At 39.9% G+C, this 17,083-nt stretch overlaps 1 protein-coding gene across 2 annotated transcripts; it reads right to left on the bottom strand.

Annotated features, from left to right (window-relative positions):
- Positions 1-262: 262 nt before the first annotated feature.
- atpaf1 (ATP synthase mitochondrial F1 complex assembly factor 1) lies at positions 263-16,985 on the bottom strand. Of its 2 annotated transcripts, XM_078560896.1 has the most exons (9): positions 16,753-16,985; positions 14,944-15,052; positions 10,909-10,965; positions 10,150-10,212; positions 7,082-7,132; positions 6,939-6,986; positions 5,214-5,309; positions 3,300-3,407; positions 263-2,114 (listed from the first exon to the last, which is right to left on the bottom strand). In XM_078560896.1, exons 1-9 carry the CDS (start codon positions 16,974-16,976, stop codon positions 1,923-1,925), a joined length of 948 nt encoding a protein of 315 aa, XP_078417022.1. In that variant the 5' UTR covers positions 16,977-16,985; the 3' UTR covers positions 263-1,922. The 2 variants fall into 2 exon arrangements, with proteins under 2 accessions (XP_078417022.1, XP_078417024.1); XM_078560898.1 differs by lacking the exon at positions 14,944-15,052 and having other exon boundaries at positions 16,753-16,960.
- Positions 16,986-17,083: the final 98 nt, after the last annotated feature.

Here is a 17,083-nt window from a genome sequence, read left to right as displayed (position 1 = left end):
TATCCCACTTTAGGTTAACTATGATATTTCACATAAATGAATGAATTGTACATCTGGAAGTTTGGAATACATCAAAACCATATCTGCACTCATTTAAAAATATGTATACGTGTTATTGTTATGTATTACTGAGTTAGATCATGATTATTTTAGCATATCACCAATGAGGAAAAATCCTATTTTGCTATAAGGCATTTGGATCAAAACCTTTATCCAGTTTGGATTGGTGAGAGAACAATGATGGAAAACAATTGGCACAGTTAGCTACAACACACTCCTTTCATTTGTAAGGACTCAGTTAGAATACAGCTCAGACATGCAGGGTGGTCAAAAGAAATATTTGGACACTCTCAATACATTACAGTATTTATGCACATACCATCAAATCAAACACACAAACTATTTTTGCACATATTGCCAAATGGCTCCACAATAATCAAGCTGTCATTTCAATTATTGCAGAGAATGTATGGCTAATTGTTCTTTTTTTTGGCGGGAGTGGGGGATTGTCACTTCCACAGCCACTTTAGTAGACTTCCTTGCTACGAATTAAAGGTTAATCATGTCTTAAACACCTTTAACATTTCTGCTTTTAAGATTTCACTATACCTACCACGCAGGGCAGAAATCCAAAAACAAAATGTAGGAATAAACAGGTCATTTTCAGGTTGGTAGGTTACTAATGGGTGCTGCAAGGATCAGTACTGCAGCCTCAATTACTTACAATCTATGTAAACACCCAGTGGTCATGAAAGATAATATATAAATGCTGGTCTTTCTTTCTTCTTTATTAATGATTTAGATGAAAGACTGAGTGCAATATATCTAAGTTTGCTGACAATACAAAGCTAGGAGGAAAGAAAGCTGTGAGGAGGACACAGTCTGCAAAGGGATAGAGATTTCTTAAATCAGTAAGAAGCTGGCAGATTGAGTATAATAAAGGGAAATGTGAGGTTACACACTTTTGTAGGAAGAATAGAAAAAAATTACTATTTAAATGGTGGGAAATTATATTTTTATTGAACACCAAATTCAATAAAGTTAAAATGCAGGTGCAGCAAGCTATTAGGAAGGCAAATGGTAGGTTGGCTTTTATTGCAATAGGGTTGGAGTACAAGAATAAGGAAGTCCTGCTGCAATGGCTTTGGTGAGATCACACCTGGAATACTGTGCACAATTTTGATGTTGCAAGGAAAGAAATACTTGCCTTAAAGGGGGTGAAATGAAGGTTCACTAGATTGATCCCTTGGGTCAGAGGATTGTTCATTGAGGAGAGGGCCTATATTCTCTGGAAATTTGAAAAATGTGAGACGAAACACATAAGGATTTGAAAAGGCTTGACAAGGTAGATGCTGAGAGGCTATTTCCCCTGACTAGGGAATCTAGAACTAGGGGGCTTGGTATCAAGATAGGGGGATGGACATTTCAGGCTGTGATGAGAATTTTTTCCACTCAGAGGGTTGTGAATCTTTAGATCAACAAATATGTGGATCAGGCAGGAAAGTGGAGTTCAGGTTTAGGATCAACCAAAATCTTATTGAATGGCTATGCAGACTGGAGTGGCCTTGTGGTCCAACCCTGCCCCTATTTCTTATGCTTTTACTTTCCCCAAAATTGAAACCCTTTAGTTTTAATGAGTCTCTTGTTCATGTGTTATAGTGCTTCATCTGAAACTCTGCAAAGTCAACTACTACTTCATCACATTCAAAGTCTGAACTTCAGACATTCTCATGAGGGGTTGCCAGTTTGGAGTAATAGGGGATCACCCCTAGCTGCTGGAAATAACTAGTTCCAGACAATGTTGTTTATAGAAACTGGCTAGCAAAAGTGTAAAACTTTCAGTGTCAACCTTTTTAGGTCCATAACAAAAAGTCATTTAGATTTATTTATATCTCAGCCTTTTCTTCAAAGTTACACAAGTCCTAAGTCTCTGCACTCTGATTTCCCATCAATGAGCCTCCAATTCCACGTTGCTCGATCTCAGCAATGACAGATGTGTGTTTGAAATCACTAGGTTTATGGTTAAATGTCTCCACCAGATTGTAGATCTTTTGACAGTCTGTGGCGTAAAAGAGCTGTGCTTCATTGGCTAGACACTGTGCCTCTTGTACATTCTGTAAGTCAGAAACACAAAGTTCAGTAAATGCCAACATTATGACCTAGGTTTTTCAATTGTAATGCTGTCAGTAGCCCAGTCTTTTTAATTTATTGTTTCATTATGATTGAAAAACCAAGACTTATTCGGTAGTTCCATCCTCTTCTCCATGAAAATTGAGATATTTCCACAGGGACAAGAAGCTTTGTGAAACTATTTATATTTATCCTTTTTATAAGTGACCATTGTTCAGAATGGCAAAGGCTAAGTGTTCTTGTTAACAAAGGCAATAGCTTCACATTTTAAATTTGCAATCTAAAACATATTTGGAAGTTTTAAAAACATTGTCATTTTCCATTATTAAAAACTCAAATTAACTGTCACTACTGGAGAAATTGCTTATAAGTCAATGAAACATCAGGCTTTAATGTTTTCTTTCTTAATCTTAAATTATAATTTTCCTTTCATTCTGTTCAACAGTTTTTCTTGCTCTTTAAAACAATGGCTTGCTATGGTACAGCATGCATTTGCATTACTGTCTACTCCACTTGTAGTGATCCATACTCAGTCTTAGTTGGCACACAGGAGTATGGAGTGGCCAAGGAATGGTCAATAAGGCCGTTTACCAGAGAAGGGTGAGAAAGGAAATCAAGTACAGGTCCTTCCAGAGGCTACTTTCATGACTTTTCTCCAATTTTTGAGTGTCCATACTAACTGATTTTCTGTGTGAAAGGGATGCACATAAAAGTTGATATTGTTCAGCTCTTAAAGATTGCTGACAGCACCATCTATGGGAGATCAGACAGAATAGAACAAAAACACTCATCTTGCCTCAGGGGGCCTCTAGTCGTCAGCATGTGCCACATATACAGGAGATAAAGACTAGGCCTTTCAAAAAAACTGCTTATGAACATTGTATGTTTTTTTCCTTCCAAAACAGCATTTACACATTGAGTGTTGACTGTAGTATTCACCAAAGAGCAGTGGTGTTCATTTCTCTTTAACTCTGAAATTAAAAACTCCATTATCAGTTTAATACAATTCTAGCTCGAGTGATTATGAGAATAGTCTGTCTATCCCAACCCTACAATTTTCAATTCAATTCCCAATCAGATATCCAGAAAGGAGTTAATTGCCACAGCAGTCACTACTTTTGATGGAGATTTATTGCACATTTACTATGTAGCAAAAGGAAATTTCTTACCAGAAATGTTGTGTCTATTTCTGCAGTAAGAAGCACAATGCCCTTCTCTTTCTGGAGATCAGGATAATGATATATTGTAAGCTGACTTGGCGAATTCTCCCCCAAAGACTGCAAGGCAAAGAAAAGAAAATATTGGAAAGGACTGAAAGAGGCTTAAGAAGCTTGTCACCTCAGTGATTTTTGAACAGTAGGATGGCTGGATTAAAAACCATAGTGGTTTAGTGCAGCCATAATGATTTGTGTTAAACAATGATTTCCCCTTGCACACCCCAGATTTTGCTGAGATACACGCCAGCTGCAGACAGGCACCACAGAGCAGGAAAACATCTGCTTGCTCAGCTAATAACGAGAAAAGCACTGTAAAATATGCGGACACATAGCCAATATTATAATTTGTTTGCCATGACTAATACAGCATGAGAAGTTGTGATTTTTTTTGGTGGGATATGACATGCAAAAGATTGAGAGCTCATAAATTAGGGAGACTGACATTGGACTAATGATGACCAAACATCAACATGAAATGCAACAGTTAACTCAGTGTTTAGCTAACTATTGTCAAATGGTTATTTTTGCTAATCTGTTGAATTTTTAAAAAATTTAGAAAAAAACCCTAGAACACATGAGCAACACCATTGGAGAGCCCATTAAACATCTCTAATCACACTGGCCTTAAAGGCACAGGCTAAGTTAAATATGACAACTTTGGTCTAGACTATAGGTTACCTGTAAGCAATACCACAGGAGATCCAACTATGAACAAATTCACTGAGATATGCTGCTTTTATTGTAGTTATTTTCAAAACAGCATTAATGCACAGTCTGAGAGTTTATGATTACTCATGCTATGTAATATATAGTCAGCCAGACACTAGATAACTAGGAGTATGTTACAAATTAATTACAGTTCAGAGATTCAGAGGCAGAATGAGACTCAAATTCAGATTCAGACACCTTTGAAGCACTTTCCCCATGTAGTTGTTTTTTTTTTTAAAAAGTGTCTAAAAATTGCACAAAACACTGAATTTACTCAAGAACCTTGTAAGAGTAATTTTACCAGTCTCCATTTCCAATACAAAGCCTCATCCACCAGCCGTACAGATTCATAGGGCAGGATTTTACCATCGGTGAGAGGGGGCGGGGCCCGCTCGCCGACGCTTAACATGACATCGGGCGGAACCCCCAACATCATCCCGCCCCATTTAAATTTTCAGGAAGACGGGGGCGCAGCAAAATCAGCTGCGAACCCGCTGACCTGTCAATAGCCACTTGAGGCCATTGACAGGATCAATTAAGCAATTAAAGGACCTGCCCGTCCAACCTTAAGGCTGGCGGGTTGGCCAGGAGCCCCAGTGGCAACTAGAAAAAAACATGAAACCTCATCCAGTGGCAGGATGAGGTTTCATGTAGGGTTTTAAAAATTGTAATAAAGTTGTTATGGAAATTATGAACATGTCCCAATCACATGAGGGGACATGTAAGGGATTTTTTTCCCTCTATTTTTAACATTTTTAAAAGTCGAGGCGATCTCCATGAGGCTGCACAGGGAGTGCATAGCGCTTCCCTGTGGACATCACGCTGGGCGGGCCTTAATTGGCCCGCCCACATAAAATAGCGATCGGGTCCGTGCCCGCCTGCGATTGGGTCAGCTCCGCCCGCCCGACAAATGGAAAATTCAGCCTATAAAGTTACAACTCCACAATGTAAAATGCCCTCTCTTTGGGAGCCACTGTGTTAAAGTTCTATATGATACCCCTTTTGAGTAACTGTGATAGGGTAAGTTTGAAAGACGCAGGTATAATTATCAAGAGTAACTGTTAACACATCAACAGTGCACCAATAAGCTGTAAAAGATGTGCCTGTTCCAACACCAGTTTTTTTACTCTGAAGCTCCTTTTCCAGTCAGTCACATACCTGAAGATTTATTAAGGAAGAAAAGTGAAGCTCAGTCGCAGACCACTGACCCACAAAGAACTCATAACCTGTTTGTCTTGGCAAAGCATACAAGAACTGGAAAAGAGCAGGACAGTTATCAACACATGTGCTCAAGGAACTACATGAGGCGTTCTCTTTGATACTTTTTGGCATGGAAAACATTATAATGTACAGCCTGGAATCATGAGTTTATACCAGTAAATGACACAGCACACAGTTCAGAGCAGGGATGTCTATCACCAGAAACCCTTCTAGAATTTAGTCACCAAGGCTGGAGAATTATTTTTTGTCAGGTCATTCTTTGAAATGCCAAGGAGATTGGGCAAAATATCAGACCTCTGAACCCAGCCACACAAAGCTTTGAACCCGGGCTGCATCACAGAGAAGAAATGGAAGAGAAAAGCACCAAAGGGAAGTACACCCCGATTGCTAGATTGCTTCTACACAATATCTTGAGCTCACTATCTGGTCCATTGCTAGATATGAAAAAGCATGATTTCTTCTTTTGTGCCAAGTAATTTTTAGGCTTGAATACTATTCCCATGTTTGGTGAGTTTCTTCTAAACCATTCCACACATCTGCTAAGATATAGGAGTAACTGGCCTGATAGATGATCCCAATTGCCCCTTTTGATTTTCTCAACTCCAGCCAATTGCATCTGTACTAAACCAGCTATTACCAATACTAATATGGTCTGTTTTTAAAAAAAAATTCCATCATGTTCCTTCTCAGCTGCATATGCACTGCCCTTTCTCCAACCTCCCCCCATCCATCCCCTGGATAGTTTCCTTTCCCACGACCTCAGGGTTGGGGAGTTCAGTTTTTCCCTCCTTCATTTTATAATTAATTAATTTTACTCCTCCTAAGTTTAGAAAAATATTCCCCTAGGAATAACCTCTATGATTTAAAATAGATTCTGTTGAGTTTGGAACATTAGGAACAGGAGCTGGCCATTGTGCCCCTTGGGCCAGCTCCACCATTCAATGGATCAAAGCTGACCTCCATCTCAAAGGGTTCTCGGTGCTCTTACCTAGTAAAAAATCCTTCTATCTTGGTCTTGAATCACATCCGTACTCTTTTTAATCTTAAAATAATAAATTTATAGGATCACGGTTGGACAAACCCTTTTAAGAAATCCTCACCATCACTCAAATACCATGCAGCAAGAACCACAGCCACCCCGCCTCATTACCCCACTATCAAAGAAAAGAGACGGAGAGCCCAGAGAGGCGGGAGCATCAAGCCAAAAGCCAGATTTAAACTGCAAAGCAACTGCGAGAAAAAGAGCTCAGGGGCAACAGTGTCACCCATCAAGAGGATCCAGCAGTTAAGTTTAATTGTAACAAAAAAGTGCAGACATCTGTGAAAGAAATAGCACGCCAGTAAATGTATGTGAGAAACATAATGACAGAAAAATTTCATGGAAAACAAGTGTTAATTATGAGATGTGCATGCAATATGCAAGACTTTTAATATACTTATTGTGCCTTCATGTTTGGTATGGGTTTCTTTAATTTTTGTGTTCAATTTGACAAATTGCATGCATTACAACTCAAATATTTGAAGCACAAACAAAATTTACACTAAAGCAACTAGCAGAATGCACATTGATTTTTTTTCCCACAAATTCAGCTACTTATAGTCACATATTATTTTAAAATAAAGATCTCAATGTGTTGACAATGAACAGTGCTGCTTACTCACAGTGGGGCATTTCTGTGATCTGCTGTGCATCAGATCAAATGTTGAACCCTTTCAAGGAAAACAAAACTATTACAAAAGATGCAATTTAAAGGCCAAAAACAATCAATTTTCTCACATGATCCTTAAATCAAAGCCATACTCACAGGAATTACTGCAGAGATAGTATTCTTCAAAGCAAAATATTGATTCCAAATCTGAAAATACATAAATATGAATGGAACACAATAAAGTTATCTCCAAGGTTTAAACAGCTTTTGAAACCAGCAAATGTTCTTTTTCAACAGTCAAACCCTTAAACATGTGACTTTCTCTCTCTTCCCCAACAAAACATATACTACGCATAAGAATAGAAGCAAACTACTGCAGATGCTGGAAATCTGAAATAAAAACAGGAAATGCTGAAAATACTCAGGTCTGGTAGCTTCTGTGGGGAGAGAAACAGAGTTAATGTTTCGAGCCCATATGACTCTTCAAGTATAAGAAACTGGCCCAATGGTATATCCACATGGATCAATTAAATAGTCCAAATAAAGAAAGTAAGAAAAAAAGATATTTAAATTTGAAAAAGAAGTATTTTTCTCCCTCTGAGTAAGATGCGTGCACGGCGACCCGGCAAGACTCCACAAAGAAGAAAAAATCTAAAATAAATTTGTTTCTCTTCCATATTCTCCTGTTTAAATTCTGTTTTTTAAAATAGACAACGGCTGAACTGAAAATGGCTGCCGCTGACCACAAGATGGTAGTTCTGGAAGTTTCTGAGCAGTTAGCTTAACATAGGGAAAATGTTAGAAGCTATTATTAAAGAAGTTATAGCAGGGCACTTGGATAAGCTCACAGTCATCAGGCAGTCAGCATGGTTTTGTGAAAGGGAAATTGTGTTTAACCAGCTTATTGGAGTTCTTTGAGGAAGTAACATGTGCTGTAGATCAAGGGGAACTGGCGGATGTACTGTACTTAGATTTCCAGAAGGCATTTGATAAAGTGCCACATCAAAAGTTATTGCGGAAAATAAAAGCTCATGGTATGGGGGGGTGGTAACATATTGGCATGGATAGAAGATTGGCTGGCTAACTGGAAGCAGAGAGTAGGCATAAATGGGTCTTTTTCAGGTTGGCAAGATGTACTGAGTGGCATGCCACAGGGATCAGTGCTGGGACCTCAACTGTTTACAATTTGTATAAATGACTTGGATGAAGGGATGGTCGCCAAATTTGCTGATGACACAAAGATAGGAAGGAAAGTAAGTTGTGAAGAGGACAATAGGAGGCCCAAACAGATATAGATAGGTTAAGTGAGTGGGCAAAGATCTGGCAGATTAAGTTTAATGTGGAATTGTCAATCTTGGCAGGAAGAATAAAAGAGAAGCATATTATCTAAATGGTGAGAGATTGCAGAGCTCTGAGGTGCAGAGGATCTGGGTGTCCTAGTTCATGAATCACAAAAGTACAGAAAGTAATTAGGAAAGCTCATAGAATGTTATCATTTATTGAGAGGGAAATTGAATACAAAAGTAGGGAGGTTATGCTTCAATTTTACAGGGCACTGGTGAGACCACATTTGGAGTACTGTGTACAGTATTGGTCACCTTATTTAAGGAAGGATGTAAATGCGTTGGAAGCAGTTCAGAGAAGTTTTACCAGACTAATACCTGAAAAGGGTGAGTTGTCTTATGAGGAAAGATTGGACAGACTAGGCTTGTATCCACTGGAGTTCAGCAGAGTAAGAGGCAACTTGATTGAAACATATAAGGTCCTGTGGGGTATTGACAGGGTGGATGTGGAGAGGTTGTTTTCTCTTGTGGGAGAATCTGGAACTAGGGGTCACTGTTTGAAACAGAGATGAGGTGAATTTTTTCCATTCAGAGGTTTGTGAGTCTTTGGAACTCTCTTCCTGAAAAGGTGGGGGAAGCAGAGCCTTTGAATATTTTTAAGGCAGAGATGGATAGATTCTTGGTAAGCAATGGGGTGATAGGTTATTGGTGGTAGGTGGGATGCAGATTTCAGGTTACTATCAGATCAGCCATGACCTTATTAAGTGGCGGAGAAGGCTGAGGGGCTGAATGGCCTAGTCCTGCTCCTTGTTTGTATAATTAAAAAGTGAAGCAAGTGGCTTTTGCTGCCTGGGAATTCTTCAATGCAATTGGCTGCTTAGCCTGCTTGATGACAGCACAGTTGCTGAATGCCAGCGATCCCCTATAGTCGACGTCGAAATTAAATTAAAGTTGAGAAAGGTGAAGTCCACCCCACACAGATAGCCAGATCTTTTTATATGCTGTCATTTTGCCACTAAGCTTAAAATGCAGGCCATAGTATACCTGAGCTATACGGACCAAAAAGATTCGGTCCCAGGCTATGATGGATTAAACTCATCTCAGCTGAGGAAATAGTAGGAGCTCTGCGCTTTACTTGGCTTTAGTAATCCTGAGCTAGATACAGTTGCAATTCACTTCTAAAAAGATGGCCTTCATTAGGTCATCGAAAGGAAAGAGCATTTGCTTTGTTTATATAGCAGTAGTTCCAACTAATACAAAATATAGCCCAGCATTCAGCGTCTTTGGGGATCTCCAGATTTCCACTACCCTCTCATTTCACATCAACCCAGATTCAGGTCAATATTTACACCACAACTGTAGCGCTACAAAGTGAAACTGCTTCACAACGATACTAGAGCTGCAATGAAAATGCAGCCTGAAAATACACAAATGTTTTAAATGAAAAATTGTACTTTGCTACAAGTAATCTGCTGTTGTGAGCAAGAAGTTATTTAAAAAATAATGATTTATTTGTTAGTAGTGGAGCAAAGTTATAGCTCCCACCAAACCAGACAAAAGAAAATAAAATATACGTGCCAACCTATTCATGTCAGTCCAATAAACAAGCCTGAAGTTTCAAAAGCTGGACACATACTTCTTGATTCTTTGAAAAGTCCTTCTGTAATGGGGTTGGGTTAATAATGGTCAGATGCCAGATTTCTGTATGCTTAAAAACTCAAGCTTTTATTGATTAAATAAACAATGAATTTTGTGCTAATTGTATATTAATATTTTTTTGAAAAACTTTAAAATATTGTATTATATAGATCTCAAACTGTGCAATGCATTGTGCTATCAAAATAAGAAACACAAAGCTTCTTAGTTAATGGAAAACCAAATAAGATGCTTTGATAAAGTGATTGGTCTTTCTTTCTAAAATCTGACTTCTTAAATACTTACCTGTCCTATTTCATCAGGAGTTTTTTCTTTCACCATATCCATATTGAGAATTGAATGAAGTGTCTAAAACAAGAATAAATCAAAAAGATTCAACAAACATCAGACAAATCAATTGAGCAAAGGAATTGGAAATGTTGATTTATATCTAGACAAAGTAATCAGGAGCAATTATCAAAGACTAAAAGTAGTGAAAGCTGTTTTTTGTTTTCTTTTTAAATCTTCTTTATCTTTCCTTTATGAACTTTATACCATTCCTAGTTGATAGGGCAAGGTGACCTATGTGAAAATAACTGCTGGTTTATAAACAGATGCTAGAGCTCTCACTAGAGCTGTGAGAATTTTTCAACCTTCCTTTGGAAAGCAGCTCACTTCTATTCATCATGGAGTGAGGAAAATTCCAAGCTCCATATTGCTAGCATATATGCCTGCTCAACACTCAAAAACAGGTAATCACAGCATTGATATTGATTCAACTATAATCCAGTTCAGGTTTACAACTGCAAAATAATCTCAACCTAATTGGCCGATATCCCCTTGCATTATTCTGCATGCATGAGATCAAAACAGTTATAGATTTTGCACAATGCTAATCTTAACCATCATAGTATTTTGGCGCAATTTATTGAAAACTATCAGAAAACTAAGAAAGGCTTCAATTTAATCTCATGGTTCAAGCAAACTTGTCAAGTATGATATTAATGGGTGAATGCCTCTATTAAACTGCAGCCTCAGAGTTTCAGGAGAATAGGCATCTCTTACCTTACTCTTATTGAAACCAATTGTCTTTCCAGTTGCTCTTTCGCCGAGTTCTTTTGTCTACGAAACAACAAAAATACAAATTAACATGCAAAAAAAACTCAAAGGCAGTCAGGTTCTTGCCATCCCAGGACCTAGCACGGTCTAACCATGAATCTATTTAAAAAAATCCCAACTTGCACTCTATTGCAGTCTATTGCTCAAATCCAGGCACCTAGTAATTTAATTAAAGGAACTTGCAAATGATTCCGTGAGACTGATCATTGATTTAATTTCACACTAATTACTAATACATTCCATTTAAAAAGCTAAATGAGCATAACATTAAGTATTCCAAAATAATCTGAACATAAAATATTCACATATTCAAACACAAATTATTCTACTAAAAAGGAAAATACTGCAGATGCTGGAAATCTGAAATAAAAACAGAAGTGCTGGAAATACTCAATAGTTCTGGCAGCATCTGTGGAGAGAGAAACAGAGTTAACTTCTCAAGTCGAATATGACTCTTCTTCAGGAATGAAGGAAAGTAGAAATGTGATGGGTTTCATGCTGGGGCAGGGCGGAAGAACAAAAGGGAAGGTCTGTGATAGGATAAAGGACAGGAAAAATTAAACAACAAAGACATCATGGAACAAAAGGCAAAGGGAGTGGTAATGTTTGTCGTAAAGAAACAAAGCATTTGTCCAGAGTGAGTGTGAATGGCAGAATAATGAACAGCTCAAGTCACAAGATCAAGACTGGCACACCGCAATAAAACAGAACCAAAATGGGGGACAGAGTTCATGGTCTGAAATGGTTGAACTCAGTGTTGAGCTGTGAAGTGCCTAATTGGAAGATGGAGGAGCTGCTCCTTGAGTTTGCATTGAACTTCACAGGAACACTGCAGCAGGCCGAGGAGAAAAAGATAAGCGTGAGAGAAAGGTGGCGAATTAAAATAGTAACCAACAGGAAGCTTGGGGTTATCTTGCAGATTGAGAGGAGGTGTTCCTGCAAAGCAGTCACCCAATCTGCATTTGGTTTCCCCAATGTAGAAGAGACTGTATTATGAACAGCAAATACATTACATTAGATTGAAAAAAGTATACATAAATCGCTGTTTCACCTGGAAGAAGTGTTTGGAGCCTTGGCAGGATGGGAGAGGGGATTACAAGGCAGGTATTACACCTCCTGTGATTGCATGGGAAGGTGCTGTGGGAAGGGAGAGAGGTGTTGGGATGACTGAGGAGTGGACAGGGATGTGGCAGAGGGAACAGTCCTTTCAGAATGCTGACATGCGAGGGGAGGATGTTTTTGGTGGTGGCATCATGGAAATGGAGGCGGATGATTCTTTGAATATGGAGGCTGGTGGGGTTGAAGGTGAAGACAAGGAGAACCCTATCACTGTTCTGGGAGAGAGGGGAAGGGACGAGAGCAGAAGTATGGTAAATGGGTCGGACATGGTTGAGGGCCTTGTCAACTACAGTGGGAGGGATCCATGGTTGAGGAAAAAGGAAGACATATCAGAAGCATTGTTGTGGAAGGCTACATCATCTGAACAGGTGCGACAGAGATGGAGAAACTCGGAGAATGGAATGGAACAAACAAATTATCCCAAAATTGATTTTCACATATGAAATCTGCATTGCATTGAAAACCTAAATGGGTGCTGCTGAGAGAGAAATGGAATGCAAAATGGCTGTAAACTAGAGACAAGACTCTCTTTCAGTGGATCAAAAATGTTTTAGCTTTCTCTTTTCTATGTGAGAACATAAGAAGAGCAGGCTATTCGGCCCCTCATGCCTGCTCTGCCATTCAATAAGTTCATGGCTGATCTGATTGTGGCCCTAACTCCACTTTCCTGCCTGCCCCCATAACCCTCGAATCCCTTGTAGATCAAAAATCTGTCTAACTCAGGCTTGAATATATTCAATAACCTGACCTCCACTGTGCTCTGTGGAAGAGAATTCCAAAGACTAATGACCCTCTGAGGAAAGAAACTCTCACCTCCCTCTTAAATGGGAGATCCCTAATTTTGAAACTGTGCTTCTTAGTTCTAGATTCCCCCATTAGGAGAAACATCCTCTCAACATCTACCCTGTCAAGCCCCCTCGGAATCTTACATGTTTCAATAGGATCACCTCTCATTCTTCTAAACTCTAATGAGTATAGGTCCAACCTGCTCAACCTTTCCTCATAAGGCAGACCCCTTCATCCCAGGAATCAGCCGAGTGAACCTTCTCTGAATTGCTTCCAATGCAAGTATATCCCTCTTTAAATAAGGTGACCAGAACTGTACACAGCACTCGAATGTGGCCTCATCATTGCCCTGTACAGTTGTAGCAAGAACTTCCTACTTTAATACTGCATCCTCCCTTGAAATATTGGCCAACATTCTGTTTGCCTTCCTAAACACTTGCTGCACCTGCATGCTGACCTTATGTAATTCATGCTCCTGATGTGAGAAGTTAACCTGCTAGTCAGTTTGTGAAAGCCTGTCTTAGAATTGATCCACCCAAATAGTTATAACTAAAATACGTTCTAAAATTAGTCCAAATAAAAGTAATATTGTTACAAAATAGTTTGTAAAACTGCAGTGATTGTCATTAGAGAGCCTCAATTGGAAACAATGGTGAAGCTAACAACGCTCATCACTATTATGGAGTAAAACAGACAGCAACTTCCAGAGTCCGCACACATGCAGTTAAATGCAGAAGCTGCAGTCCAAGTTACTCTGCTCCTCTACAGGCTGTGCTACACTAGTATCTCAAAAACAGACTTGGCAGTGAAATCAATGTAAGGGTGTAAAATTGTAAAAACTACCTACTTGACAGACACCAAGCACAACAGAAAAAGTTAGGGCTGCTGCATTGAGGTATAAGTTATTTTTTTAAAAGGTGTTATAAGTCATAATTACTTCCAAACAACCTCTGTGGCACCGACAATTTAATTTTACAAGTGTGGAATCACATCCCTTCAGAATTTAACTAGAGTTGGAAATTAAAAACCTTTTTCTATTTCTCTTTATCTCTCTCTCTCAATTTCATCTGTCCTTTCCTCTTGACTTCATTTTCTGTATACGATTTAAGTCTAATTTACATTTCATGCTTTAGATTCTGCAGGTCTGAGAATTCTTCAATCCGATTGCTTAAGCTGCTGAAACGTGTATCAGACCACCTGTACAGGATGCCACACTGCATCAGTCACCCAATGACAAGTTTCTACTCAGAAGTCTGGACAGCTGTCAGTGAATGCTGTACTTTCACTGCTGACCATAAAACCTGGACCATATGAAACAGTGCAGCACAGCCCATGTTTCCAACTGATTACATGCAGGTAAGCACAACTATTCCTGACTCAATACTGGCAGCTCCCACACATTTTACAGGAGCAATTTTCATTCTTCCATGGATTGATGCCTGTAATAAGCCAACAGACATGCAGTCTAAAGCAGGAAATATTAATTAGATGTAAATCATGGACAACAGCAGCTTAGCAATATGACGAAAAAACTGTCATTAAAAATCTTTCACTGGCTTAACTGCAGTCACATTAGTTATAATATTTTAGAACATAATCACTGTGAACTTTCATGAAGATTCTCATGTTCTACCATTGTATTTCTAAGTATAAACAGTTTTCCCACTGAAGTTACAGCACTGGAATGGAATAAAGCCCTAAGGAAAGTTACATTGCTCTGTAGCACCATCCACCCGCTGGCCACCAATATGTCCAGTTGCATATGGTTCTTAAAAAGAGGCTTATATAGTGTGATAGCTAATAAGGCACTTTGTTGTTTACCATCCAATTAAAGTATAGCTATGGAGCTCCCTTGCTTTGTCCTGCCCAATAATTCCACCCAGGTAGTTCCTAAATAGCTTCCATACTACTACAAATGTTCCAAAGAAAATAAAATCACAGAACTCACCCTCTAACAAATATAGATTTGAGGAAACATTGTAATTAATGACGTAGTTGAGGTGTTCATAAAGAGAGTTCCTTTTTAACAATTCAGGTACAACATATTTTAATGAAGAAAATTACACAGAGTCTTGCCTTCTGTTCCATGAGTCTGATAAACTCGCCCTGTTTTGATTGTCCTAATGGGTGCCTCTTAACATCTTCTTTCTTTGCCATACGAGCCTCATATTCATTTGGTTTTGTCCTAAAATCCAAAAGAATATGCATTTAAGGAGAGGCTAAATGCATTTTAAACAAATTCATTCATGGAATAGTGAGCATTGCTGGCAAGACCAACAATTGCCCTTGAGGAGGTGAGCTATTTTCTTGAACTGCTGTAAGCCATGTGGTATATGTACACTGACTACTGTTAAGAAAAGAGTTCCAGGATTTTGCCTCAGCAACAGTGAAGAAACAGCGATATAGTTCCAAGTCAGGATGGTGTTCAAGTTGGAGCGGAACTTGCAGGTGGTGGTGTTCCCATGCATCTGCTGCCCTTGTCCTTCAAGGTGAATTTGGATAGTGCTGTTGAAGCAGCCTTGGTGAAATGCTGCAGTGCATCTTGCAGATGGTACACACTGCTGCCACTGCATGTGGCTGGTGGAGGGAGTGAATGTTTAAGCTGGTGGATGGGGTGCAAATCAAATGGGCTACTTTGTCCTAGATGGTGTCAAGTTTCTTGAGTGCAGTTGGAGCTGCACTCATCCAGACAAGTGGAGAGTATTTCATTGCACTTCTGACATGTGCCTTGTAGATGGTGGACGGCACTGGGGAGTTAGAAGGAGAGTTACCTGTTGCTGAATTTCCAGCCCCTGACCTGCTCTTGTAGCCACAGTATTTATATGGCTGGCCCAGTTCAGTTTCTTGTCAATGGTAACCCCCCAGGATGTTGACAGTGGGGGATTCAGCGACAGTAATGCCATTGAATGTCAAGGGGAAATTATTGGATTCTCTCTCGTTGGGAGATGGTCACTGGTTGGTGCTTGGATGGCATGGATGTTACTTGCCACTTGTCAGCCCAAGCCTGAATGTTGTCCAGGTCTTGCTGCATATGGACACAGGCTGCATCAGTATTTGAGTCATGAATGGTGCTGAACATTGTGCGATCATCAGCGAACCTCCCACTTCTGACCTTATGATAGAGGGAAGGTCGTTGATGAAGCAGCTTAAGATGGTTGGGCCTAGGACACTACCCTGAGGAACTCTTTCAGCGATGTCCTGTGACTACAGCCATCTTTCTTTGTGCTAGGTATGACTCCAGCCATCTTTCTTTGTGCTAGGTATGACTCCAGCCAGTTGATAGTTTTCCCCCCTCGATTCCTAATGACCAGTTTTGCTAGGGCTCCTTGATGCCACAATCAGTTAAATGCTGCCTTGGGGCAGTCGTTCTCACCTCACCGGGGTTTAGCTCTTTTGTGCATGATGAAGGCTGTAATCAGGAGCTGAGTGGCCCTGGTGGAACCCAAACTGAGCATCGGTGAACAGGTTATTGCTATACAAATGCCGCTTGAGAGCACTGCCAACACCACCTTCCACCACTTTGCTGATGATCGAGAGTAGGCTGCTGAGGCAGTAATTGGCCAGATTGGATCTGTCCTGCTTTTTGTGGACAGGACAGACTTGGACAATTTTCCACATTCCTGGTAGTGTCACAGCTGTAGCAAAATAGATATACTAGAAGTGTGGCTAGAGCACAGAAAATCTTCAGTAGTATTGCCAGAATGTAGTTTGGACCCATAACCTTTGCAGTATCCAGTGCCTTCAGCCACTTCTTGATATCACATGGATATAGTGGGGACCTCAGAAGGGGGCCGAGATGGATTATCTGCTCGGTTCTTCTGGCTGAAGATGCAGATATATAAATCGCATAATGAACCACATCAGATGATAAAGCATCTCCCTCACCTCCGCAGCTCCTGGATCTTGGTCTGGTATTTGCTGTAAAAGGGATTTTTCTGTAGTTCCTGCTCCTTCTCGGCTTGATTTAAAATGCCGGACATGGAGAAAGTGCGGAGCTGGTCGGAGACCACACCGAGCCCAAGTGGGAGATGACAACGGTTCCTGACAGCCAGGGTCCAGTTGGAGAAAGACCAAAGTTCCCTGATCGCTGCCATCTTACCCGCCTCCATGCACAACACAGGGCCCGGAAGGAACCGCCTCCCAGGTTAAACGTTCCGTCCTCCAAATTTTAAATTGCAGCTTCTAAAATCAACTGGGAATAAATACTTCCTTAGTT

This window comes from Cetorhinus maximus, chromosome 17, assembly GCF_964194155.1.
Source record: "Cetorhinus maximus chromosome 17, sCetMax3.hap1.1, whole genome shotgun sequence".
NCBI classification, from domain to species: Eukaryota; Metazoa; Chordata; class Chondrichthyes; order Lamniformes; family Cetorhinidae; genus Cetorhinus; species Cetorhinus maximus.
Note: the sequence above shows the minus strand (reverse complement) of the source record. Positions and strands in the feature narration are given on the sequence as shown.

Coding starts and splice junctions, on each gene's coding strand:
- atpaf1 (XM_078560896.1), bottom strand. CDS start 16,976: ATGGAGGCGGGTAAGATGGCAGCGATCAGGGAACTTTGGTCTTTCTCC. Junction 6,987..7,081: donor CTATCTCTGCAGTAATTCCT/GTGAGTATGGCT, acceptor TTTCCTTGAAAG/GGTTCAACATTTGATCTGAT. Junction 2,115..3,299: donor AAATAGACACAACATTTCTG/GTAAGAAATTTC, acceptor TCTGACTTACAG/AATGTACAAGAGGCACAGTG.